This window comes from Amia ocellicauda, chromosome 5 (genome assembly GCF_036373705.1).
Source record: "Amia ocellicauda isolate fAmiCal2 chromosome 5, fAmiCal2.hap1, whole genome shotgun sequence".
Taxonomy (NCBI): Eukaryota; Metazoa; Chordata; class Actinopteri; order Amiiformes; family Amiidae; genus Amia; species Amia ocellicauda.
The window spans coordinates 47,249,338-47,275,967 of NC_089854.1; the positions used below are offsets into that span (position 1 = coordinate 47,249,338).

General features: G+C 42.4%; 1 protein-coding gene across 4 annotated transcripts; it reads right to left on the minus strand.

Annotated features, from left to right (window-relative positions):
- Positions 1-119: 119 nt before the first annotated feature.
- trabd (TraB domain containing) lies at positions 120-25,748 on the minus strand. Of its 4 annotated transcripts, none has more exons than XM_066705500.1 (11): positions 25,211-25,748; positions 24,542-24,742; positions 23,197-23,281; positions 22,955-23,021; positions 20,569-20,735; positions 20,204-20,344; positions 16,879-16,989; positions 6,882-7,021; positions 2,217-2,389; positions 1,969-2,065; positions 120-1,775 (listed from the first exon to the last, which is right to left on the minus strand). In XM_066705500.1, the coding sequence occupies exons 2-11, from the start codon at positions 24,658-24,660 to the stop codon at positions 1,610-1,612; spliced, it is 1,266 nt and encodes a 421-aa protein (XP_066561597.1). In that variant the 5' UTR covers positions 24,661-24,742; positions 25,211-25,748; the 3' UTR covers positions 120-1,609. The 4 variants fall into 4 exon arrangements, with proteins under 4 accessions (XP_066561597.1, XP_066561596.1, XP_066561598.1 ...); XM_066705499.1 differs by having other exon boundaries at positions 23,197-23,287; XM_066705501.1 differs by lacking the exon at positions 16,879-16,989 and having other exon boundaries at positions 23,197-23,287.
- Between the last annotated feature and the right edge of the window lie 882 nt (positions 25,749-26,630).

Here is a 26,630-nt window from a genome sequence, read left to right on the forward strand (position 1 = left end):
AAAAGGTTATGTGTATTGATACTGGGTGAATAAGATTTCAATCCAATCCATCTAGTTATTTAATTACTTTCTCTCTCACACACACAGAACAAACACTTAATAAAAAAGGTACACCAATGTAAATATATAGAATCTTTTATATAAGTTTTATAATCCAGTAAGAGTCTCAGTCTTAGGCTACAGTATTTGGCTTGGTGCACTGACACTGCTGGGTGTGAACTAGAAGGCTGACAGGATGCACAGAAAGACAAACGTACACATGCATACTCATACAGACATTCACTCACAGAGGAACATACAGACACTAAAGCAGACTGATAGGAGACACATTCTGACAGACAGAGACTAGATACACTTGCTAACGGAGACTTCTACACATGGAAGCAGACACATTCTCTCACATGCTCACAGTCATACACCAGGCAACTCATAACACACACAGACACAGACTGGGTCATCAGAGCCTTCATCCACGTGAAAGGCAGCAGTGAAAGCAGTATAAGGCTTCAAACCCCACTAACCCCTCCTTCCCCATCTTCATTAACCCTCCATCAAACACCAAACCCCATGCCAAGACCTCCCCAGTATCCCCTCTCAGGCCCCGCTTACTGGTGGTTCCTCCGTAGAATGTATGACAGTTACAATTGTTAGAACCCCCCTTCTCTCTAGTCCTGTGTCATTTGGGTCACACAGACAGACAGGTTGTAAATACAGAGAACCAGCAGCATGCTCACAGCACCCCCCCCTTCACCCCACTCCTTTTTTTAACCCACCCCCATCCCCTCAGTCATCCCTCAGTACCATCCATAGGTGCAGGTGCAGTGCAGCAGGCCCAATTTGTAGGAGGCACTTGTCTGGTCTGGGCTGTATCAGACCAACTCAAGAGACTAGCAGTAGGTATAGTTAGTTGCTGTCCCCATCATACAGTTGTGTGTTATAGTAGATTTCTTTGCTCTCTTCTGTTGCCATTGTCCTTGCAGTTATGCTCCTTGTCTTGTTAGTGACATTGGAGTTGAGATTGTATCTTTTGTAGTCATATGTTTGTTGTCACTCTTTTAGTGTTAATGTTGCTGCTGCTGCAGTTGTTGGTGTGGCTCTTACTGCTGTCACTCATTGTTGTGTTAGGTGGTGTTGTCAATGTATTCTTTGAAGTTTACTTTCTGTGTTGCTGTAGAACCCACCTTGCTGCGATTCATAGGGCCATCCTTGGGGGGAGATGGACAGACTGACTAACCAAACTGTGTCAGAACAGACGCAAAGCCTTCTGGGTGCCGACAGAAGGCAACAGGCACTCTGTTGAACTTCTACCAGGGGCACATTGGCAGGGATCTTTTGGCAGTTTGACAGTTTATCTTGTCCTTCAAGTACAGCCCTTTCTCTTCCTCCCAACATGGAGGGGGGGAGAGAGAGGGGGGAGAGATGGAGAGAAAAACAGATGAATAAAGAGAAGAAGAGTGAGGCCATGTAGTTCTGAAGTCGGTGCCCCCTGTGGCTTTGTGTTTAAGGCGATCGATCGGTGGTCGGCTCATCCACTGAAATTGAGAGGCCAGACAGTGGGACCCTAGGTCTGTCTGTTTGTCTGTCTGTCCACTCGTCTGTTTGTGTCAGACTATGGGGGGTGCATGCTGCTGAGCAGTGATTGGATAGCTGGGATGGAGAATAGTGCACGCCCCATCCTCCTACCGGCTCGGTAGCAGGTGTACCCCAAAACGCCCAACGCCGCCCCTTTTAAGACCGTCCTCATAGCCCTGCCCAACCTGGAGGGGGGGGCCACACTGCAGAGGAAGAGCAACACACTTGTGTTATACAGACATGAAATGGAACGGAGACAGACAGAAGGACACACATCTAGACACAGGACAAATACAGACAGATCCTGAGCGACACAGAGAAGGCACAAATATAAAGACAAAAACTGCAAAAGGACGCACAGAGTCTCAGACAGAGTGATGGAACAGACAGACTGACCTCATGATATCCTGGATGTTTAGCGTTTTGTCCCAGTTCTTCTCGATTCCAGGGACGTGGCCCATCCCCACAACTCCTACCACCACTGCAGGCACCTCTGAGAGGAAGGGAGAGAGGATAGTTAATACTCAGCCTGCACACAGTCCAGCAGACAACCAGCTTTCACAGACAAAGAACATGGGAAGATCAGAGAGAATGAGCAAAAACAGACAAAGAAAGAGAGACAGATTGCTGGGTACAGTACTAACTCTGGGTGTTAGCAGGAGCATCCACACAGCGGGCTGCCTGTCTCAGGGTGTAGGTCAGGTACATGTCCCTCTCAGCCACAATAGTGCGGTGCAGGTCCGGAAACTCCCCGATCATCTCTGCCATCGTCTGCTCCAGCAGGTCTTTCTGCTTGCACTTTTCCACATCCTCCTTACTGAGGGAGGCAAGGGAGAGAGAGGTCATTGTAATACAATTTAAAATCACACCTACTTAGCATTACATTCTGGAAGGAACACCAAGATATCTTGACTTTTCCCATTGTACAGAATTTGTGCCATTGAATTAAACATTTCTGCTTTGATTTTTAAGATATTAACATATCATTATTTTATAAGAGAATCAAACCAAACAGGTCTCTTTCATTTGTGCAGGTGAAACCAATGCCAAGGAAGTAATTGTTAATATTTGGGTCTGCTCTGTGTGCAACATGTGGCCTGAATGCAAGACACACTACCAAGACATCCCAAGGCTTTCTGGTTTTGGTGCATTTTATTATGTACCACATGTAACATACTGTACTGTACTGTACTGTACATGAATATTTAATACAGCCAAGGTTTTTTCTTCAGTTAGATGTAACTACTTAGAAATATTTGGTTACTATAAGGATTGCAAGGGAAAGCTATTCATCTACTTTGATAAGGAACTACAGCTGAATTAATCTGCGCTTCTGAGGTGTGAATTGCCAAACACAAGTGAAACTCCTTACGCAGGAAGATTTAAAAGACGACATTCAGGTGATGTGTTGCCGTGTTTCCACTGAGGTAATTGAAGGCAAGGAACAACCATGTACCTGGCATACGTCAGTCTGTGAGTGAGACCTATGGTTGCCATTTACACAATTTGACTGTGTTGTGCAAGGATAAGCAAAAACAAATTGGGAGGTTTTTTTTTTTTAAATAAGGATCCACTTATCTCTGTACAATATATGAAATATTCAGTTCCTTACTTTGGCAGCGTACGTGATATTGGACTTGACACGTTTTACTCACTATTAGACGACATATCAAATGCATGTATACAAGTCACAATCCAAAATACACTCTACTGTTTTAACTTCTGATGCTACAGGCTCCTTTATGGAAAAAAAAATTAACTCTCTCAAGGAATGTCTGACCACATTTTTTTATATGAAGGCGTGTTATAATACAAGGTAACAATGACGGTTCCAGTAGTTGAGATGTTGTCAGAGAGACATGGCATCAATACAATTTATATATAGATTACAGATTGGATTCATGCAGGTACGCCACACTGGAAAGAAACCATGTGAGATTTTACACTGCCATTACTAGGAGGTATTGTGAAGGCTTTCACACCATACCCAGATTTCAAGACTTACATTAATCAATGTTTTGGTGTCTTGCTGAGGAGCGAGACATGCAAATTGCCACCTTGCTTCACGATATGTCGTGGAGAGTTTGGAATCTGATTGATTGATTGCTTCTGCTCCCAGGTGTCTTTTATACAGGTAACACCTGGGAGCCAGAAATCTTGCTGATTGATAGGGGATCAAATACTTATTTCACTCATTAACATGCAAATCAATTTATAACTTTTTTGAAATGCGTTTTTCTGGATTTCATGATTATAGACTGATCATTTCTTTGTCAGTGGGCAAATGTACAAAATCAGCAGGGGATCAAATACTTTCCCTCACTGTATATTTGCTGGCGAAGTGCGCTACAGGACATATTTTACATTGTTTTTGCAGATATTTTAAAAATTAATTCCAGGTATTCTCTTGCGAGCCCAATTGCACATCAGGCAACCCCAAATTTGAGATTCACTGGAGTAGATGTTGCTCACTGCATTAAGCTAGTGAGCAGGTGGTATTGTCCAAAAAAAAAAAAAAAAAAAAAGAGATGGGGAATTTTACATACGGTGGCAAATTATGCTTCTCAAATCTGTGAGAATACGGTTTTGGGTGATAGCTCCTGCGAGTTGCACCTCAGACTTCTGAAACTTTACAAGAATAAGAAAGTAGAAAGAAAGAAGTGAGGAATTGGTGTTTTAACCAAATTATAGATAGGAAATTGGAGAGGAAAAAATCATCATACCTATCCACAAGTACTGAGTGATTGCACAGATTCGTCTGTTTTTGGGAAAAAAGCTTCAAGTAGGCATCCTGAGAAATGGCAGCAATAGATAGTACCCCCAGTAAAGGTTTGTGAAGACACAGAGTGTAGTAAATAGCTGTGCATTTGATGCATTTTGTCAATGGCTGTGCTGTGCTTTCTGTGACAGTGGGTCACAGTGAAATTCATAATTATCCCTGCTTTTTTCCAACCTGACAGCAAATTCTTACTTGGTCACTACATTGCATACTGTAAAAGGCATGATTTCTCTTGGGAGAAGTTTGACAATGCCCTCCTGATGCACATATGAAGTGTGATAAACTAACCAAAACCAAAAAAGAAAACATGCAGAGCTAAAGATATGAAACCAACACGCTAAATTATAAGAAATTATATGGGGAAACTTGGCCAGCATCACTTTTATAATGTTGACTTTGCTAGTATGTACAATGGTTTATTATAAGAAATGCTGTGGTAAAAATTAGTAAATGTTTTTATGGAAAATTTCAAATGTTAATGCTTCAGATGTTAAAATGCATTCCATTAATAATCTTTATTTTGAAAACATTATATGAACCTGTTCTAACTTCAGTTAAGCATACAAGCTTAGTAAAATGTATTAATAATGAACAAATCAGGTCTGATCTTATTTTATTCTATGAAAAATAATCATTCGTTTCAATCCACAGAAAATACACCAGGGGATCATAATTAATTAGCCATTGTAAGGAAAGTAGATTATAACCATGATAATTCAGATGCTGTTTTATGCAACAGTACAAACGTGGCACAAACAAAAGAGACATGTTTGTTTTGGGTCTTTTTTTTTTTTTTGGGGGGGGGGGCTCACCTAGCATATATAAATGTTAATATCTTCAAAAATAAAATAGCATTTTGTTTCAATGGTACAAACTGGCACAAACATAGCACAAAATAATTATAATTAATGTTTGTGGGGATCTGAGCTTATTAATAATTTAAAACCATTGGAGATTAATGAGGTTAAATATTAAATCATATAAGGCACTTGTAATCTCCAACATTTTGTAAGTGGAAACCCCCTAAAAGTCAAATGAAGCAAATTATAAATTCAATTAAGATTTTAATTAATTAATTGAGAGTGCAGTACAACAGCGGGTCCCCAGAACCAGGGTTGGGAAATGTTGCTCTAATATAAGGCATATAGAATACACACTTATTTGAGTGCACATATAGTGTGTACTTACTTAATACACTCCTGTGACATTTGTTTGTAATATTGTTTCTGTGAGTATATATTTATTCAGAACTATGCCATGGGATTGCTTGTCACAATCATTATTTCATAGAGAATTGTATGAGCCCCAGACCATGTTTGGTCACAGTGTATAATAGCAACAGCTTGCATTCAATAATACACAGTTACGTTGATCCCATCTTCTTGTTTTTATGTGGTAAATATACCTGGTCATCAGTGCAATCAAAAGAAACATGCAAAATTATTCAAACTAGAATTTCTACTAGTTACATTCATATCATCACTACGCACATCACTACGCACACAATCAATCAGTACACTGACAATGCAAAAGTCATAAAACTTGAACACACACAGAATCCTGCAGAAACCATTAGGTCCGTTATAATTATTCTGCTGGAACAGCAAGAATACAAAATGTTGTGTTCCATATGGTGAGTATGTTGTGAAAGTATCTTTATTTTGTTAAAAAAATATCCACGTTATCAACACGAGTAATTATTTGCAAAATATTTTACAAAATCTACACACATTTATAAATCTGATGATCTGTAACTATACTCATAATTTCTGACATAAGGGACAAATGTACAGGACAAAAGTGCAGCCTCATCTCTGACCCATACAGTATACCCACTTTTTAGTTAATCATTAAACCTCACTGGATATTTAGAGGTTGACCACCAGAGAAAAAAATCTGTAGGATTATTATGACATTATAATTGTGTACAGTGGAATGCACATAAGGAGCAAGTTATTGAAATATAGTCTATGGCCACATGTACATGCGTATATGAATCATATACATCAGATTAATCACCAGTACAGTGCACATTAAGTGTCAACTTAGTTTTAGTATTAGACAAAAGCCTAGAATTAGAAATCTTTAACTGTAGGTTTATAGTACCAGAAGCACAAAAATAGACAGATATTATAAGGAAAAAATGTCATTGCATGTAAAGCAAGCAACAATTCAATTTTTGATTTTTAAGGCCTTGAAAGGTTTTAAATATGAACAAGTTTCTTTTTCCAGTCTTAAAAATGTCTTAAATATTTTTTTCTATAAAATTAAAAAACACCATAACGGAGATCTCACGTTCTGAAAGCTGGCATGCGTGAATTGTACGAGTATTAAGTGATGTCATATTTAATATTAATTAAGAAACATTTGGCCACATACAATTTTATCCAGGCCAGTAATATCATTGGCTCAGTGGCCCAAGGGGCCAGTTCTTAAAAACCTAAACGTAGAACCCTGTTAGGTATAATATGTATAGAGGGAGAGGTAAATGTATACAGTCCAAGGGTCAGTGTGTGCAGTGTTGGCATACCTGATGGGGTCAGACAGGAAGCACAGCCCCCAAGCCAACTTCAGTTTCTGCCACAGGCTGAGTGCTGCAATTGCACGCTTGAAAGTTACAGGGATCGGCCGGTCACCCAGGTGAAACTTACAGAATGGCACACGGCCAGCCTGAGAGAGAGAGAGAGAGAGGATTTTAAAATTCCTTTATTAACAGCTAAACATCATCAAAATATACTTTTGTTTTTCCTGCTCTTCCAAATGGCCAATTTAGCCTGTCCCAGTACAAAATTCAGAAACCATGTTCTAAATCGGTGTTTGCAAGTGAATGATACAGAACATATAAAACTAACATCTACTGAATTAAAAAGATCCCCCAGAAAAAGAAAAAGTGGCACCAGTCTAGTACAATCCAAAAAAGATGAATAAGTGTCTCCTCAGAGCCACAGAAACCAGAGTCTTGACTGGCAGCTGGATCAACTCTGTGGACATATCGTGCTGTGGCCACAATGCCGTGAAGGACCCGTCACTGGAGGTCTCCTGAACTCTTGGGAAGGGGGTGCTTATAGTGTTCTCCATGAGGGAGCTGCATCCTCCACCAACTGGAGGTGTTTGCTCCAGCAAGAGATGGAGGCTGACTGGAGACCAGAGGCGTGGAGCACCTTCACACTGCAGGTTGCAGAATCTCAGTGTTAAAAAAAGGCCTCAGATCTGTGCAAACAGCAGGAGCCACAAGGAAGGAGGGGCACACAAAACCCTGTGTGCTAGCGCCCCCTGTGGACAGTCCACAACACAGCACCTCCCACAAATTCAAGAGAGAAAAAGGTCTGCCACCTAGACAGGAGGCATTGCACCACTCTCAATGAGCGAACCCCCAGCTCTTCAGACAATTCATCCCCCGTTTTCCAGCAGCCAGCCTCCAATCTTAATAAATCCCATAGCCTGCATCACTTTGTGTACTAATACTGGTCTCAAGTCTCAAAATCTCTCTCCAAATCCCCCACTATCCTATTAAAAACCCCTGTGCTGTCCAAAGTATATTGCTGACACAGCAATTTAAAGTGAGTCTTCCCTATATCCCACCACTGTCTTAAACTCTCATACGTGGGTTTTTGTGATTGCCATGAAAGCCAGAAAAACCTAAAAATTGCAAATCATCTAACAACCGAACATTAAAATGCCAATAAGATTTCAAATGCACATTAGAGGCCAGCCTAAGTGTAATCAATAAAAAATGATGATCAGAGAACATGGCCAGAACAATACAACTATGTGTAATGTGGTTAAAATACTTGTCTGAACAGTAAAACCTATGCTTTTGAGACCTGATTCCTATTTATTTTAATCCATGTATACTGCCGTACAGTAGGGTGGAGTGTTCTCCACACGTCCACCAGATTGTGAGCCCGCAATAACACCGACCAGCGCCGCTGAAGATGCAAAATGTGGCTCTTCGCGATTACTATCTACAACACAGTTCTCAGTACAATTGAAATCACCCCCTAAAATATTCATATGCTCAGGATGACAGGCAGTCAACACCTGGCCCAACCGCTGATAAAAACTGACTCTCTGTCTGCCCTCATTCGGTGCATATACATTAATAAAGGAGACATCCAAGTCAGCCACACGCGCGTCTACTTTCATCAGCCGCCCCGCAATGACTTAATTCAACGACATCATGTTGATATGCCTCCCGGAGAACAGCACAGCCACCCCAGTGCTAATATTATCCCCATGACTGAACACACATTTGCCTTTCCATCCCCACCTCCATTCGCTCTCATTCACAGTGTCAGAATGTATCTCTTGTAGAAACACCACATTCACTCCTTCTGAACCAGAAACTGAAAAAGCTCCATCCTCTTAACAGCATTTCGGCAACCGTTAACAATATTTGTGCTTCGCCATAGCAATACAGAAGAAAAGCAACAAGCATGCACTAAAATATTCCTAAAAAACAAACCATGAATATACACTCACCTAAAGGAATATTAGGAACACCATACTAATACTGTGTTTGACCCCCTTTCGCCTTCAGAACTGCCTTAATTCTACGTGGCGTTGATTCAACAAGGTGCTGAAAGCATTCTTTAGAAATGTTGGCCCATATTGATAGGATAGCATCTTGCAGTTGATGGAGATTTGTGGGATGCACATCCAGGGCACGAAGCTCCCGTTCCACCACATCCCAAAGATGCTCTATTGGGTTGAGATCTGGTGACTGTGGGGGCCAGTTTAGTACAGTGAACTCATTGTCATGTTCAACAAACCAATTTGAAATGATTCGACCTTTGTGACATGGTGCATTATCCTGCTGGAAGTAGCCATCAGAGGATGGGTACATGGTGGTCATAAAGGGATGGACATGGTCAGAAACAATGCTCAGGTAGGCCGTGGCATTTAAACGATGCCCAATTGGCACTAAGGGGCCTAAAGTGTGCCAAGAAAACATCCCCCACACCATTACACCACCACCACCAGCCTGCACACTGGTAACAAGGCATGATGGATCCATGTTCTCATTCTGTTTACGCCAAATTCTGACTCTACCATCTGAATGTCTCAACAGAAATCGAGACTCATCAGACCAGGCAACATTTTTCCAATCTTCAACTGTCCAATTTTGGTGAGCTTGTGCAAATTGTAGCCTCTTTTTCCTATTTGTAGTGGAGATGACTGGTACCCGGTGGCGTCTTCTGCTGTTGTAGCCCATCCGCCTCAAGGTTGTACGTGTTGTGGCTTCACAAATGCTTTGCTGCATACCTCGGTTGTAACGAGTGCTTATTTCAGTCAAAGTTGCTCTTCTATCAGCTTGAATCAGTCGGCCCATTCTCCTCTGACCTCTAGCATCAACAAGGCATTTTCGCCCACAGGACTGCCGCATACTGGATGTTTTTCCCTTTTCACACCATTCTTTGTAAACCCTAGAAATGGTTGTGCGTGAAAATCCCAGTAACTGAGCAGATTGTGAAATACTCAGACCGGCCCGTCTGGCACCAACAACCATGCCACGCTCAAAATTGCTTAAATCACCTTTCTTTCCCTTTCAGACATTCAGTTTGGAGTTCAGGAGATTGTCTTGACCAGGACCACACCCCTAAATGCATTGAAGCAACTGCCATGTGATTGGTTGGTTAGATAATTGCATTAATGAGAAATTGAACAGGTGTTCCTAATAATCCTTTAGGTGAGTGTATTAGATGTTGCAGATATCAACAGTTCTTTCACATACTTTACTAATTTCTTTAAACGAAACCACTTTCTCTGGTCTAATTCCTCCAATGTAGCTTTTTCCAAAGCAATTTTAATGGAGAAAATAAACAACGAGATGTGGATTTTACTGCTTTTTCTACTAACATCTCGCTTCCCCTTCGTTTCACCTAAAAACGCAACCAGTCTGTCAACTGAATAAACCTTATTCCCACCTTGCAAGCCGACTGGAACAACATCCCCCGTGTCGCATCTGAAAACACCTCCTCTTCATCTCCCATAGAGGACACATCATCCTCACCAGAGTCCTCCGCATCCACAACCTCACCCTCGTCCACAACAGCAGGCTGCACTCCCGGGGTATTGTCAGCAATAAGCGAAAAATCATTGCCTCCACCACCCCCTCAGTCCACGGCAGGGTCGTCTTGCTGAGACCCAGCCTTTTCAATTACATGAACCAGAAACGGCTCCTCACGACCCTCCGCTCCTGCAAGCCGAGGTCCCTCAAAAGTGCCCCCGTCTCCCGGTACTCCATCCCACACCGATTCCTCTTGTACATGTGTGCTCGATTGAGCCAAAAACCCTTTCCTTTTTTTCACCACAACCTGAAAACAGCCTGGTTTTTGAGTCAGGAAACTCTCTACTGGTGCGGTTGCCAAATCTGACACTCCCGGGCGTTTTCGCCGGGGTGCAGGCTCCGGTACCAGGGTAGGCGGTGCCTGCAGAAATAAGCTCAGACCGATCTGAGCTCCCTCCACTGTGTCACCCTGTGCTCCGTCCTGATCCCTGTCAGTCCCCTCATTTCTCCGTGGACAAGCCCTTCTAAGGTGCCAATGTTCCCCACACAGAAAACATTTCATAGACTCAGAACTATCAAACACTACATGGTGACGACCATCGACATCAAAGTTCCAAGCCACTTCAATCGATGAAGACGGATCATGTAATAAAACAATACCTGTCTCCTGAAAGACATTACATGTTTAATGTTAATATTCTTGCAACCGAGAGGAATAGGCGTGATAGGCAACATCAGTTTCCCGTATCTTAGTGACCATAGTGACGGGTGAAGCTAGCGGTATAGCGCTAACAAAGCAGTCATTGATCGTGATACTTTGTTCTACGATTGTGTTCACCAAACGCTCACTACTCAGAAACACCACTGTGGCTTTATTCATCCTAGAGGCTGATCTGATATTCTCAACCCAACCTGCTTGCCCACAGCCAACAGACAGTCCTCAATCATGACAGAACTGTCTGGAACTCATCTGAAACCACGTCTCCGGGATAACGGCTGCATTTTACTAGAGAAAAAGCCGCCCACCCCCCCGGAGATGGTCAAAAACTCCGCCACAAATAAACCAAAAGGAAAAATCCCCATGTAGCACACACACCGTCCACTCTCACAACCAGACTCCAATGACCCCTCCCACAGAGAGAGAGATTTTGATTTTTAACACCTTATTTTACAAAAGAAAACTAACAATACACTAAAAACAAACTAGAAACACATATAAACACGAAAAACACTCCCGACATAAAAACCCATCCTATTCTAAAAACTCTAAATAAATAAAAAGTACACACGTACTGTCTCCAGGGGGTGTCGGGGAGGGGCTGCAGACTGCTGTCCCCCACCTCCCTACCCAGGGAGAAGCGCTGCCACACCTTTAAAACTACAATAAAAACCAGGAAGGGAAGGAAAGATATGGGGAGGTATCTTAAGTAAAAACATGCATCTGTCCTAAACCAACCAAGAGCTGGGGCAGCAGCCAGCGCCACGCCCTCAGCCTGCCCTGCCCTCCCTGCTGAGCGAGACCACTGCAGCCCCGCAGGGAGGGCAGGGGGGGCAGCACCCTCCCACACCCTCCCACACCCCAACCAGATGAGCGCTGCTCTTGGGCAGCAGGGTCAGAACTGCTCTGTGACAGCTAATGGGCAGCAGCCCAGCCTGCAGGCCCTCCTGCAGCACTGAGAGCAGGTCCGGGCCTAGCTCAGCCCAAAACTCTTGCCCCGGTGCCCGGCCCTTATTGAGCTCCTGCATTGCACAGGTCAGCTCTGCCAGGGTCAGTGGGGCCTCCAGCTCCTGGACCCCATCCTGTGGGACCTTAGGCAGACTACAGTCTGCTGCTGCTACAGGCTGCCCGGCTCAGCGGAGTACAGCTCCCTGTAGAACTGGGCGGCATGACTGCGCATCTTCTGCCCGTCCTGCAGCACGCAACCCGTTCTCAGGCAGCACATCACCCTGCTCTGCTGCTGCCTGCGCTCCAGCCCAAAGAAGAACTTGGTGGGCACATCCATCTGTGTCAGGCTCTGGAACCACGAGCACACCATCACCCCTCAAGCCGCAGCAGCTCTGACAATGCCTGCTGCTTAGTTTTGAGGTCCTTTAATGCTCCCGAATCTAAAGAGTCCAGGGCTTGGTGGAGCTCCTGAATCTCTCCTTCTAGCTCCTTCATAGATTAATTCAAGCTGTCAGTCCTATGCTCAGTGTACTGCTGGCAGAAAAGCCTGGTTGGAACCTTGCCAATGTCCCAACACTGCCTCAGGGAGGCAAACCTAGGGCGCTCGTCTCCACCTCTATTATTAAAAAGCCAGTAGGCACTGCGCAGCCGGACAGGAGGCAGGGTGACACTCACAGTGATCAGTGGTTAGACAGGCCGGTGGTGGTGATACGGCAGCCACCAATCAGATAGATTTTATACCTTCAGACGTCAATGTCAATCGAGCCTGGCCAGCGAAATAATGCTGGAACCCGGCCTCACCCAGGTGTACCGTTTCACCTTTGGGTTGGCATTCCTCCAGACATCGACCACATTGTGCCACCTTCCAGCTGTTTTGCCGACTGTGGACTGGGCACAAAATTATTCCTATCTGATCTATAGTCCACAGTACAGTTCCAATCACCCCCCAAAAACAGGATCTCCTCTGCCCCACAGTCTGCTAGTGCTTTGCTGAGCACCGAAAACACTGACAGTCTCTCTCACAGCATTGGGGGCATAGATAATAATAAACACAAATGTCCTTCCCCAGCTCTCAGCCTTTACCATCAATAATCTTCCACCAACCAACTCTGTTTTCTTAAAAGAAGCAAATTTAAAAGTGTGCAGAAATAAAAATCCCCACTCCCCACACACTAGACCCATGACTGAACACACTCTCTCCTCTCCACTCCCACTGCCACTCCCATTCATTCACACTGTCTGCGTGTCTCTTGTACGAATTAAACACTGAGTCTGCGTCTGTGCGCACTGCAGCAGCGCCGTGTGCTTCACCACTGCCCTCCCACCGTTAATATTAAAGCTCCCACACACGAGGTTTGTCATGGATAAAAAAAGAGAAAGAGGGTGACCGAAAGACTAGAAAAGAAACAGTGTGAAACAACAGGAGAAAGACATAAAAACACATACTATTAATCATCATTAGTAGATTGCAAAGCGACATTCCTCTTCCCCTTGGTCTCCCTTAAAAAATCCTTAATACTTGTAGCACCGTATCCCGCAGTGTCGGTGAAGACGGACTGGCTCTGGGAGTCAGCAATGTCTCCCTCAGCAGCGCTGCGCTGCAGCCGGTCGAACTCCTTGGGCTAAGACGGCAGGTTCCCCAGACAGACTCCTACAACTGCGAGTCCCAACGCCCCACAACACCCACACAGTCTCCAGGCTCCTCCTCACCAGCCACCCTCGCAAGATTCGCCTTTTTAGGCACTGTATCGACGGCCTCAGAAGAAGGGGCAGACCACTTCTCCGGTCTTTTCCTTGGCACTTTAAACCCATCATCAATGGCTCGGTGTTCAGTCTCGGTGGCAGCGGCATCAGCATCAGCAGCTCCCTCCTCAGCTAACGGAGCCCGGTGCTGCTCTGCAGCCTCACTGCTAGGCTCCCCACCGAGTCCAGCAGCGCTTGCCACCGCCTCGCCCTCATCCCTCACCCGGCCAGCAGAGCCAACACTGGACGGCCCTGCCTGTTCCTCACCTTCCTCTCGCCCCCCCACCGGAGCCTCTCCCTTAGGGCAATAGAGCCTGATGTGCCCCTGCGCCCCGCACCTGAAACACCTCATGGTATCAGATGATACAAACACCACATACCACATCAGCTCTGGGTCGCTGCAGCCCAGCGACACCCTCCTAATGGCGCAGGTGAGCCGGCCATACCGACTCAGCTCCACCACCAGCAGCTCATTGCTCAGGAAGGGGGGAACATTGGAAATGACCACCTTAACTGCCAGGGAGGCCAGAGGGAGCGCGGGCAGGAAAGTCCCCTTCACTGTGACTCCCTCCCCCACCACACAATTCACCAGCGCCTCAGACTTCAGGAACACCACGATGCCCTTATTCATTTGAGCCGCAGAGACAATGTTTTAGAACCCTACCTTCCTGCCGATCTCCATCACAGTCTTCCACCAACACCTGCTCCTGGGATACGAGTTTGAACTCATTCTTCCTGGTCAGGGTTTGATAACTAAATGAAGGGGAGGGTCTCTCCCCCGGCGACGCCATGTCGCTCTAAAACGAAATACAAACCCCTAAAAACCAAATTCCTTAAAACCAACAAATGATTAAAAGTATGTATAAAACCAGAAAGGAAAGAAAGAGAGCCACACACACAAACAATGTCTCCCCCACTGTTGGGGGAAAAAATTGCCCCCTATGTATTGTATATACCCACTGTATAACTGTTAGAAAATATAAGAAACTTTCCAGTAAATTACTTTTTAAAACTTGTTCGTATTATGTTTTCTCTTCTCAAACTCATCTGCGCTGCAGGTGGAAACAATTTCTGCTTTGGGTAGCGAACCGAAATTATCTATAACACGTCATTACAGTGTGTACTGTGTCCTTGATACCAGCACTTCCATGCATATACTAATTAAAAAGAAAACCTTATGAAATATTGTTTCCCCATGTCTCGGAACTGCTCCGGGACATATGCCAAGAAAATATCATCCAGATTCGGGACTGCCCCGAAATTCCTGTGAAATACCACTTGTAAATGTATAAAAGGCTGTGTGAAACTTTAAATAAACGAAGTTAAACGAACGGGCTTTTGGGTCTGTGAATTTCCTTCCCGGGCCCGTCTCCTACTGAAAAGTCTCCACTGTTGCTGGAAGCGCTGACTGGGGTGCCTGATTCACTGGGACTCGAGGGGTAGCTTCAACTGAAGCATTGTACCTTAACACCCACCAAACCTCCCACCACCACTGACTCCTCCCACAAACTACCAGCATGCAGAGAGAGCGAGACAAACTAATTTAAATCAGCCTTATAAAGAGACAAGCCACACAGACACTGAGCCTATACAACCACCCTGACAGACATATTGACTATAACACCAATCCTCCCAGACAGACAGACTCAAATAAATATTGTGTCATTATATATATATATATATACACATACATACATACACACACACACACACACACACACACCTAAAGGATTATTAGGAACACCATAATAATACTGTGTTTGACCCCCTTTCACCTTCAGAACTGCCTTAATTCTACGTGGCATTGATTCAACAAGGTGCTGAAAGCATTCTTTACAAATGTTGGCCCATATTGATAGGATAGCATCTTGCAGTTGATGGAGATTTGTGGGATGCACATCCAGGGCACGAAGCTCCCGTTCCACCACATCCCAAAGATGCTCTATTGGGTTGAGATCTGGTGACTGTGGGGGCCAGTTTAGTACAGTGAACTCATTGTCATGTTCAAGAAACCAATTTGAAATGATTCGACCTTTGTGACATGGTGCATTATCCTGCTGGAAGTAGCCATCAGAGGATGGGTACATGGTGGTCATAAAGGGATGGACATGGTCAGAAACAATGCTCAGGTAGGCCGTGGCATTTAAACGATGCCCAATTGGCACTAAGGGGCCTAAAGTGTGCCAAGAAAACATCCCCCACACCATTACACCACCACCACCAGCCTGCACAGTGGTAACAAGGCATGATGGATCCATGTTCTCATTCTGTTTACGACAAATTCTGAATCTACCATCTGAATGTCTCATCAGAAATCGAGACTCATCAGACCAGGCAACATTTTTCCAGTCTTCAACTGTCCAATTTTGGTGAGCTTGTGCAAATTGTAGCCTCTTTTTCCTATTTGTAGTGGAGATGAGTGGTACCCGGTGGGGTCTGTTGTAGCCCATCCGCCTCAAGGTTGTACGTGTTGTGGCTTCACAAATGCTTTGCTGCATACCTCGGTTGTAACGAGTGGTTATTTCAGTCAAAGTTGCTCTTCTATCAGCTTGAATCAGTCGGCCCATTCTCCTCTGACCTCTAGCATCAACAAGGCATTTTCGCCCACAGGACTGCCGCATACTGGATGTTTTTCCCTTTACACACCATTCTTTGTAAACCCTAGAAATGGTTGTGCGTGAAAATCCCAGTAACTGAGCAGATTGTGAAATACTCAGACCTGTCTGTCAGACCTGTCAGACAGTCTGGCACCAACAACCATGCCACGCTCAAAATTGCTTAAATCACCTTTCTTTCCCATTCAGACATTCAGTTTGGAGTTCAGGAGATTGTCTTGACCAGGACCACACCCCTAAATGCATTGAAGCAACTGCCATGTGATTGGTTGGTTAGATAATTGCATTCATGAGAAATTGAACAGGTATTCCTAATAATCCTTTAGGTGAGTGTATATATATATATATATGACACACCTCTAGAAAAAATTAACAGACCACGCCAAGTTCAGAAATCAATGTTAAGTGGTCTCTTAACTTTTTCCACAGCTGTATATTTCCCCTGCATTACTGTCCCCCTCCCTAACCCCCAACAATTATTACCCACTCTAACCTCACGGAAGGCCTCCCTGAACTCGCCACCGGGTGCCATGCCCAACTGCTCCGTGATGTGAGCTGACACCTTCAATAGCAGGATCTGCATCAGTCCCGACATAACACCATTCTGAAAGGAGGAGTCGGGGAGAGAGGACAGATGGGCTCAGTGAAGTCACTAAAAAGATACGCTCCTGAATAATATTTTATTTGTAAGTCTGCCAAGAAATAACAATTTCTTACCACATTGTATCATTCATTTTAGATGTATTCCTTTATGAAAAAGCATCTTCCAAAAATATATACTTTCAACCCAATACAGACAGGTTTCTTAATTACAATGTAAAAATATATTTGTATTATTTGTGTAATTAGTATAATAGTTATTGAAATTTAACATGCTGACTGTTTAGCCGTTTGTGACCAAAAATCTATCATTTTACTGGCATCTTATTGTGATTATTTACATTGTAAATATACATTTATATAAAAATAATTAATATGAATAGCCATAATATATAGTTGAATTTACTGAACTGACCTACCTTGTCATACCCACTCAAGATCAAATAGCAGTTTAACACCAGTCACATTTTAATCAAGTTGAAAATATTTTTCAACAAGTATTTTAAATAAAAAACAAAGGGAGTGCAAAACTATATTGTTGTTTATTTCAGACACTAATCTGCTGTGTGTCCGAGATTACAACTTGGATGACAAGTAATTTCCTTATACTTAAGACAGAAGTCCTAATTTTAGAGGACAAAAATCTAAAATGTCATGCACTGACAGAACTGAATAAAGATAACTTTAATTTCACCCCTGGAGATGGCACAAAACCTGGGGTGTCATCTGTGACCATAATCTATCCTTTGAATCACACATTCAGAATGTGTCGAGATCTCCCTTCTTCCATCTTAGAAACACTGCTAAATTTAAATGATTCCTCTCATTACATGACACTAGAGTGAATTACTGTAATGCCATTCTGTCAGGTGTCACAAATAGAGCTACAGTGCATCCGGAAAGTATTCACAGCGTTTCACTTCTTACACATTCTGTTATGTTACAGCCTTATTCCAAAATGGATTAAATTCATTATTTTCCTCAAAATTGTTAAACATAAATGAAATATTGCAAAAGCTTAACCTAAAAATAATTGAATAAAATCACAAGAAAAATAGTTGAATGATGAATGATCAAATCAGAAACCTCTTTAACCACATAGTCCAGCTTCACAATATAAACAAAACCCCTAAAACACACCGGCAAAACGGTTTGTGGATACATAAAAAAATCAACATACAAACGATTTAAAATCGGAACTAAAATTAATTATATTAAACTAAAAATGCTTAATTGTCAATTAAAAACAACCAGAAAACACCTGAAACCCATATCACCCTACAGGAGCTAAGAGCAGGAACAAAAACTAAAAACCAAGGAAGTCTACAGCCCTGCAGCCCCTCGTGTCAGTACGCATGTTTAGGGACAGACCAGACATTAACATTACATTACGAAACGTAAAACAGGACATTTTCAAGTGCACGGCATGACGAGAAAACCAGTCTGTGGCAGCTCTACACAGAATACAATATTCTGTTTTCCCTGTCATTGTTAGCAGGAGATTACGCTAACACAGGGGTGAGAGTAGGGCTATCACTAATGACTAGTTTGGTAATCAAGTAATCTGTCGATGACAATTAATTTAGTTATTTGTTCAAAAAAAGTTTGCAAAAACTTTTTAAAAATGCTTTGTTGCTACTATATTATTCTTGTTTTTCAATATAAAGTGTCGATGTGTGTTAAGCACATATTTTAGATTTTTTTTTTTGCTTTGGCATTTCTTAACTAAAACCACTTTTTTTGTGAGTGTTAACCACAACCACAGCTTTTAAACCAAATATCATTTTGTATTGGTTAAAAAAAAAAAAGCCATCTTTGAGGAGACAGGAAAATGAGAGTGTTTTTAAGGGAGTCAAATGAGGGATGATTTGAACATTTTACTGCTTCAGAGACCGATAAAACTTAAATCAAGCATTTTTTTTTATTATTGTAAAAAAATTAATTGGGCACATTGTTCAGCATTGTAAACTTATAACAGCGATTTGGGGAGGGGGATCACATCTGCACCGAGACGAACACACGTTTACAATCAATCCAAAGTAAGCAATGCACATGAGATGAAGGAAACAATGATATAACAATAATAGTTTAAAACAAAGTTCCCACAAAATACTGCAAAATATAACATTAGAGAGCCGTTCTTTCACAATGCAACAGATAGTCAGACAGAGGATAGTCGAAAAAACAATATATATTTATATATAAATAGTGAATGGAAAAAAACCCTACCTGACCGGGAACATGTGCTCTAAACAAACAGCTTTCACTTCCTAATTTAAACCACGCCCCATTCCCACTCTATTTAATCTCGATTTCTAACTTTGCGATTAATATTATTTACAACAACTATTGCTACTACTTCCATTCCTACTACTACGAATACTACTATTAATACTAATAGCAACTTACATTTACTTATACTAACTTACATACTATGACTAGAAATATGATCGTACCTGCCATATACAATTACTAAGCTGCATACTTTTACATACTATTAATGATGCTCCTATTCCAAATGATTATACTTCTGCTGTGTGGTTACAATCATACTAACCTGCATAGTAATGCATAGTTTTAAATGTTTTTGTCATACTGACTTAATAATAATAATAATAATAATAATAATAATATAATCATAAATCTATATATATTGCCTCATAACATTTCATATAATTTTTTCATTGTCAATAATAATAAATGCAACCTAAATAAATGACTGATAGTATACTGTAGAACCTTGTCATGTACTATAGTATAGTATAACAAGTACTACAGTTCTACAACAAATACTATGGTAGTCTTATACTACAGCATACTGTATTACCTTGTATTACCTACTACAACATACTGTATTATACTTTATTATACCATAATACACTATACTACAGTATAACTATACTGTAGTATAATAATGTGATATACTATAGTACACTATTGAATACTGTAGTACCTTGTAATATACCACAGTTCTACAACACATACTATGGTACAGTGTTGTATTCTACAGTATACTGAATTACTTTGTGATGTATTATCAATATTACTACAGTACAAAAAGTCCTACAATACACTTTTATACCAAGACAGGTATCTGAAAAACTATTGTCACACAGCATCTCACACCAGCACTCCACTGTCCCAGTATCCACAGTTCCCGCTTTTCCCTAGTATCTTCCAGGTTTCCGTCAATCTTTCTGTCGCCCTGTTCCTCTCACCTGCCGTACAGCCTGCTGGATCTTCTCCAGGTTGATGTCCTTGGCCTCACGTAGCAGCGTCTTCTCATCCATCTTCAGCATAGATACACGGTACTGACACAGCTCCACCACCACCACGTCTGGCTGCACGGCTCGGATTGTCTGAGGGAGGAGGAAAGGTAGAGAGGCGGTAAGAGGAGTAAGAGGAGTATAGGGAGAGAAAGGTATGTCTCTGCCTCAGTGTGTATGTCCATTCCTCAGTCATTGACAGTAATTTGAGTCAATCATTATGTGGGTCAGTGAGTCCATCATTCCAACAGTCTGTGTGTATCAGTCTGTCTGTCAGCATGAGTGTATTAATTTGTCAGTCTGTCCATCATTCGCACCGCGGCAACATCGCTTTTGCTGCTGTCGCTGAAGTGCGCGGTGCCAACCAGGTACACCACACTGCCATCTTCCGCCTGCAGCTGGGTCACGGTATCAGGCAGGACCGGACTGACTTGGCGTCGCTGGGCCCGCACCTGCCACAGTAGCTCCACCGCCTCCGTGTGGGCTGATGAAGAAGATTAATATTGTTAAACAGACAATTCAGGCTTGATCGGCATTGACAAAAACAGATTAAATAAGCAAAGAACTAATAATAATAAATAAATAATAATTGCAAAATACACATATACATAATATGAATAGCAATGTCTTCAGGCAGAAATGTTTACTAAGCTCTGTAAATGTCTAAGTATTATTGTATAATGTGTTGCCCTTTGCATGGTTCTATTGCACTCCCCTTCACTATAAACGCTTTGGAACTCTAATAGAGTTAATTTGAATTTGATTAAAAAAAACATAGTAGAACAGGCAAACAAAGACTTAAAAAACAGTGAGACAGAGACAGAGGCTTTATTCATAGAGATCAATAGACAGTGCCTAACAATGTAAAAGTGGGGGGACGAAGACATAAAAATGCAAAGCCTTTTTTTGTAATTAAGCTCTAGGGAAACCTATTTTAACATTGTTGAGCTAGTGTTCCAACATAAAATCTATAACATATTCTAAAATATTCTTGTTGAATGATGACTCTTTGGTCTGGGTCCCATTCTATCAAAGGAAACCTCATATACCAAACAGATTTAATGATCTCTGGTTCTTTCCAAACATTTATTTTTGTTATTATTGGCTGTTTTGTGGTTGATTTGTTGTTGTTCTGACCTGAGCACCTACATCATCCACTGATGCTTTAACTAGGCCCACTGTGCTTTTCTGAAAAAATAAAATAAAACCTAAATCCTCTCATTTTGTCTAAGGTAACTTTTGTAAATGAAACAGAACTAAAGATACACGTGTTTTAAACATTACATATTACAACCTAGACACAGAGAAGGAGTTTATCAGTGAATACAAGTCACCTGTTGTGATGCCCGAATTCATCAATAAAATTTCCATAAATTAAAAAGGTCCTTATTTATTTACTGGTGTGCTAGCCCATTAAATATTTCTTTCATAGTGGATCGCAAATATGTTTTAAGTAATTTTAGCACACTGAATGATCGCTCCCTTGCTGCTGTCATAACTAGCATAGTTGTAAAAAACATGCACAATTTTTATATTAACAGTATTTGACAGCCCGCTGTCTGTCACGGCACGGCTGCTGCTGCTGACGTCCACTGATGAGGTGCTCATGTGCCGCAGCTGTGTTGTCCGCTCCCTCGCTAACAGGCTGCAGACTCACGGTGACTGTGACATCAGCGGCAGCTGTGCCCGGTCTATTTAATCCATCTCCCTCCCCAATGGGGACAGCTAACCGCCAAAAATAAGGAGTGAGACCTACATCCCTAACTGCCTGTTCTGCTTTATTTATTTCACCCCTTGTATTTGTCATCTGTGAACCCAATAAACCCTGGACACCAATGGAACCCGAGACTGACTCACTCTCACTCTCTCTCTCTCTCTCTCTCTCTCTCTCTCTCTCTCTCGCTTTTACACAGTACAATAATATTTTGAGCAATTCAATTATTATTATTATTATTTATTTCTTAGCAGACGCCCTTCTTCAGGGCGACTTACAAAATATAAGAGCAATACGAAGTGCAATAATACAGTGCAGGTCAGACGTAATACATTTTACAAATTTAGAATTTACACAAGTGTATACAAGATACAGTAAGCAATATATAAGGTCTTACATCCTAGATTGTAAAAGCTGATAAGTGCAGACAAGATGAATGTATGAAGCATTGAATAAATATGTATTTTTATTCATAAAGTACCTCAGCTGGCTTGTTCCCGATTACCTCTCCACTTTTTTGGTGATTCAGACACTGACAATATCTTATCGTCAAACCAATTCTGAGGGGGAGGTGGGTGAGGGTAATGTGATTATTTAAAAAGTCTGCACCTGACCTGACTACATTTCACATATGTACATTTTGAAATGTTCTATGCATAATAGTTAGTCAAAAAAGTAGGGGGGCAAAATGTATAGTTTGCCCCACCTAAATTCAAACTGGGGGGCAGCTGCCCCCTTGGCCCTATGGGTCAGGTGTCTATGATCAAGATACACACCAGTGTTTCTCCTACCATTATACGCAAATGCGTACATGTTGCACCCCCTGCTCTCGTTCACCGCTCACCCGCTCTCGTTCGCTTCAACAATCCGCCAGCACCCCCCCGGGATCAATTTGGTAACTAACCGAACTGCACTCCCTGTGCAAATTTCTGGGGGAAACACTGCAGACAGAAAGCGAGAGATGGACATACAGACAGTGCTGTACTCACAGAGGCCAGACGGCAGGCTTGGCAGTCCATTCAAATCATCCTCCTGAGAGACAGAGAAAGACTCCTCCTGGAGGTAACAAGGAGGAGAGAGAAAGAGAGAGGTAGAGCAAAAAATGTAACGTTTATCACAGTTTAATCTGAAATTTGGATGAACAGCAACACAGCACAAACTACACAGTAAGTAGTCCCTCATTCCCTCATCATTCCTCTGTCCCCAACCACCAACTCTCCCCTCTGCTCACCTCAGTGTTATTGCTTGGGTCCATGGCAGTGTGTGTAGAGAGACTGTCTGTCCGTCTGTCCGTTCTACCTGTTTCCACAGGGCCACTGTATCTGAGAGAGCAGGCAGGTTGAGGATCTACTTTACCAGCCCAGGCAGGGTTTACTCATGGTGACTCAAAGAGCCACAGAAGGGCAGGAGGAACACAGCACCCCCACCTGATCCAGTAGTTAACTGACAGATCTTCCCACCCTGTAGAGGATAGTAGGCCTACTTGATTCACAGCTGAATTAAAAAATATACCAACCTCAAAGCCAGTTGCCAATTGTGGCTGTGTGACCCGAGAGGGGTCAGTACCATAACATGATCATGCCCTGCCCGACTGTGGACCCTGCCAGTTCTATCATGATGAACTCATGCCAATATCATACCAACCCCACATACTGTTGAATACTCGCTCAGAACACTCCCAGTAAGAAACTATTTCCCCAGCCACCTCACCACACACAACACCATGTCTTCCTGCAGCCAGCCTTATAAACTCAGAGGGGCAAACTTTGAATACAGTTGTGTTTCTGAGTGGTGTCTGACTTTTTTGATACAGTGGCTGTAAGGAAAATCATAAGTGTGAATATTAATAAATGTTCAATTAATGTGCATCACAGTACCCAGTTTACAGCACAGCCTGAAATGAGCTTCGTGTAAATCTGCCTACCAAAACAACACAAGCAAATGACAAGTTACAGCCACATCCACTATGCCCACAAGTACAACTGTTATATTTGTGTATATATATATATATATATATATATATATATATATATATATATATATACCAGTTATTGTATGGAATGCAATTGTGTTTTCAACTCTCAATGCTGCTGTAATTATTTGAGATACCGACACAGACACCAGCTCACGTGGACCGGTTCCCCACAGTCCGTCAGGATCGCCATAGCGATTCACAGACGTAGAGGAGGATATGGTCGACTGACTGCGGGTACCGCTTTCACGTGTCCCGAGTTTGCTCGCGGAGTTATAATATGCATGAGCAAGCAACCGAGGCCGAGAGACAGCACAGAAACTGTGTACTGGGAAACGCTGCAATTCAGCCGTTAACCCACAGAGAGAAAGAAAGAAGGAAAGAAGGAAGGAAGGAAGGAGGGAGGGAGAGAGAGAGAGAGAGAGAGAGAGAGAGAGAGACTCGACATCACATATGGTAACACAGCTACGGTGTGCGTGCAGGACAAACCAGTCGGAAAATAAAAGACACTCGATTCTCCCACAGCTAAAGTAGCTCGGGACCTTCAGGAGTGGGCTGCGTCGCTCAGAGAATGGACCTGTACAGACTGGTGGGCAGAACTCACCGTGATAACCGATCTGTCGACTGAAACCGTATTACCTGCTCCGCTCTCACTTCTGTTCCCGGCCTGTCGCTGACACTACTAGAATCTGTCGGAGACGCCTTCTGGGTAGCGTAGTCCATCCGCTTACAGTTGGGAAATGTAGGTCTGGCTTCCCCAGCTGTGGTTGATGGGAGTTGCAGTTTTTGCGACAAATCCCGTTTTCTGTGCGTACGATTAAATTAACATACTGTTATATGTTATTAATATAGCGACTTTCATACAATAAAAATATTAAAACAGCATTAACACACACACAGCACAATACCCTGCCTGAAAGTTCTAATTGCTCTCTCTCTCGCTCTCTCAAATTAAAATTAAAATGCTATTGGCAGGACGTTCCTGTGTTGCCAAAGCTTATAACACATATTCCAGCAACAGAAACACTGGAAACAAAAACAACAACATAACCCCAAAACCATTAAAAAATACCAGGTAATGAAACAAATTGTGTGTGGCAGGTAATCACTTATTTAGCAGCTAAAATTGCAGTCTTCTCTCCCAGTGTAATGGGGATTTTACCGTGGTTTGAGAGGAGGTTAAAATCTGCCATGTTGCTTTCAAATTGAGGGAAGTATATATCCCGTATACCTGTGTATAAGGATAACAGAAAGTGCATATTTTAGTCACTACCTCTCCCAGATCACAGTGACAGCACAGCCTCTTTTCTTTGGCCATCCAGGGCTGCGTCCCAAATCGCACACTTGCTCCCTACACCCTTCGACAAGTGTACACTTTGCGTGACGTTGTGAGATGGATAAGGGTGAAGCTAAAAGCGTTCAATGGGACACTTCAGCGTCAGCATTCAGCGCCTTTGCCTTTGACCCAAAAAGTACCTAAAAAAAGTACCAAAAAAGTATTTTCTTGTCATCGGTCTCTGTATTTAAATTATTATTAGTCTGCATGTGAAAACATGCAGAGTATTTGTAACGTCCAAAGGAAAGGATCCAAGTGCAGGCTTAGAGTTGAAGCAGATAATCCGATAAGGGCAAACGATAGAGAGTAAACAGGGACAGTCCAGGTCAATCGATCAAGCGAACAGGCTAGTGGGGAGATCCAAAAAGGGGTAAACGAGAGAGGGAAGCAAGAGGTCAATATACACAGTAAGGCAATCAAGAAACACTGCTCAGAATTGATCCAGGAGAGAATGCAAGACTTCACGATTATACTGGGAAGCAGAGGGGTTTAAATACTATGTAGGGGAGAGGGTTTGAACTAGGTGAAGGAGTGATTAGCCAATGGTAAAAGAGGAAGACAGAACAGGTGCACCTGGAAGGAAAGAATGTGGAGAAACTGGTTGTGCTGGATAGAGGAAAGGAGAAGCACTAGATTAGTATTCGGGAGACCTCAGGGCAGGGGAGACCGTGACAGTATTGTTCTCTTACAAAATCTTTATTATTATTATTATTATTAGTCTGCACGTGAAAAACATGCAAAGTATTGTTCTCTTAGGAAATCTTATTATTATTATTATTATTATTATTATTATTATTATTATTATTATTATTATCTGCGTGGAAAAACGCAGATCTTGTTATCTCTCGGTTTCTTAATAATAATAATAATAATAATAATAATAATAATAATAAATAAAACCGAGAGATAACAAGATCTGCGTTTTTCCACGCAGATATTATTATTATTATTATTATTATTATTATTATTATTATTATTTGCTTTGTAAAACGGAGGGCTGTACTACGAAACGAGGTAACTTATCCAGGTAAGTTCAGGAGTAACTTTGCGAGGTCGGTGTAACTTCCCGGTTAACCCGTAATACGTAGGTGGATAAGTTTCACCCGAGGTATGCTGTCATGGCAATATACGCGGCATCCCTAAACTGCTTCGAGCAGGTTATGTTCGTGGTTATCTTGATGTTACCCTATATAAGCACCGCCTCTCCGCCCACAATCTTGTCGAGAAAAATGCTGTCACATTTGGAAGACCCAATCGACATCGGCGCACGCATTGTGAGAGGCTCACTCCGCAGGGCGAGGGTGTTTAGACCGTGCAACTGCTCTATCTTACCCCGATGATGTTCTCTATGAAAGAT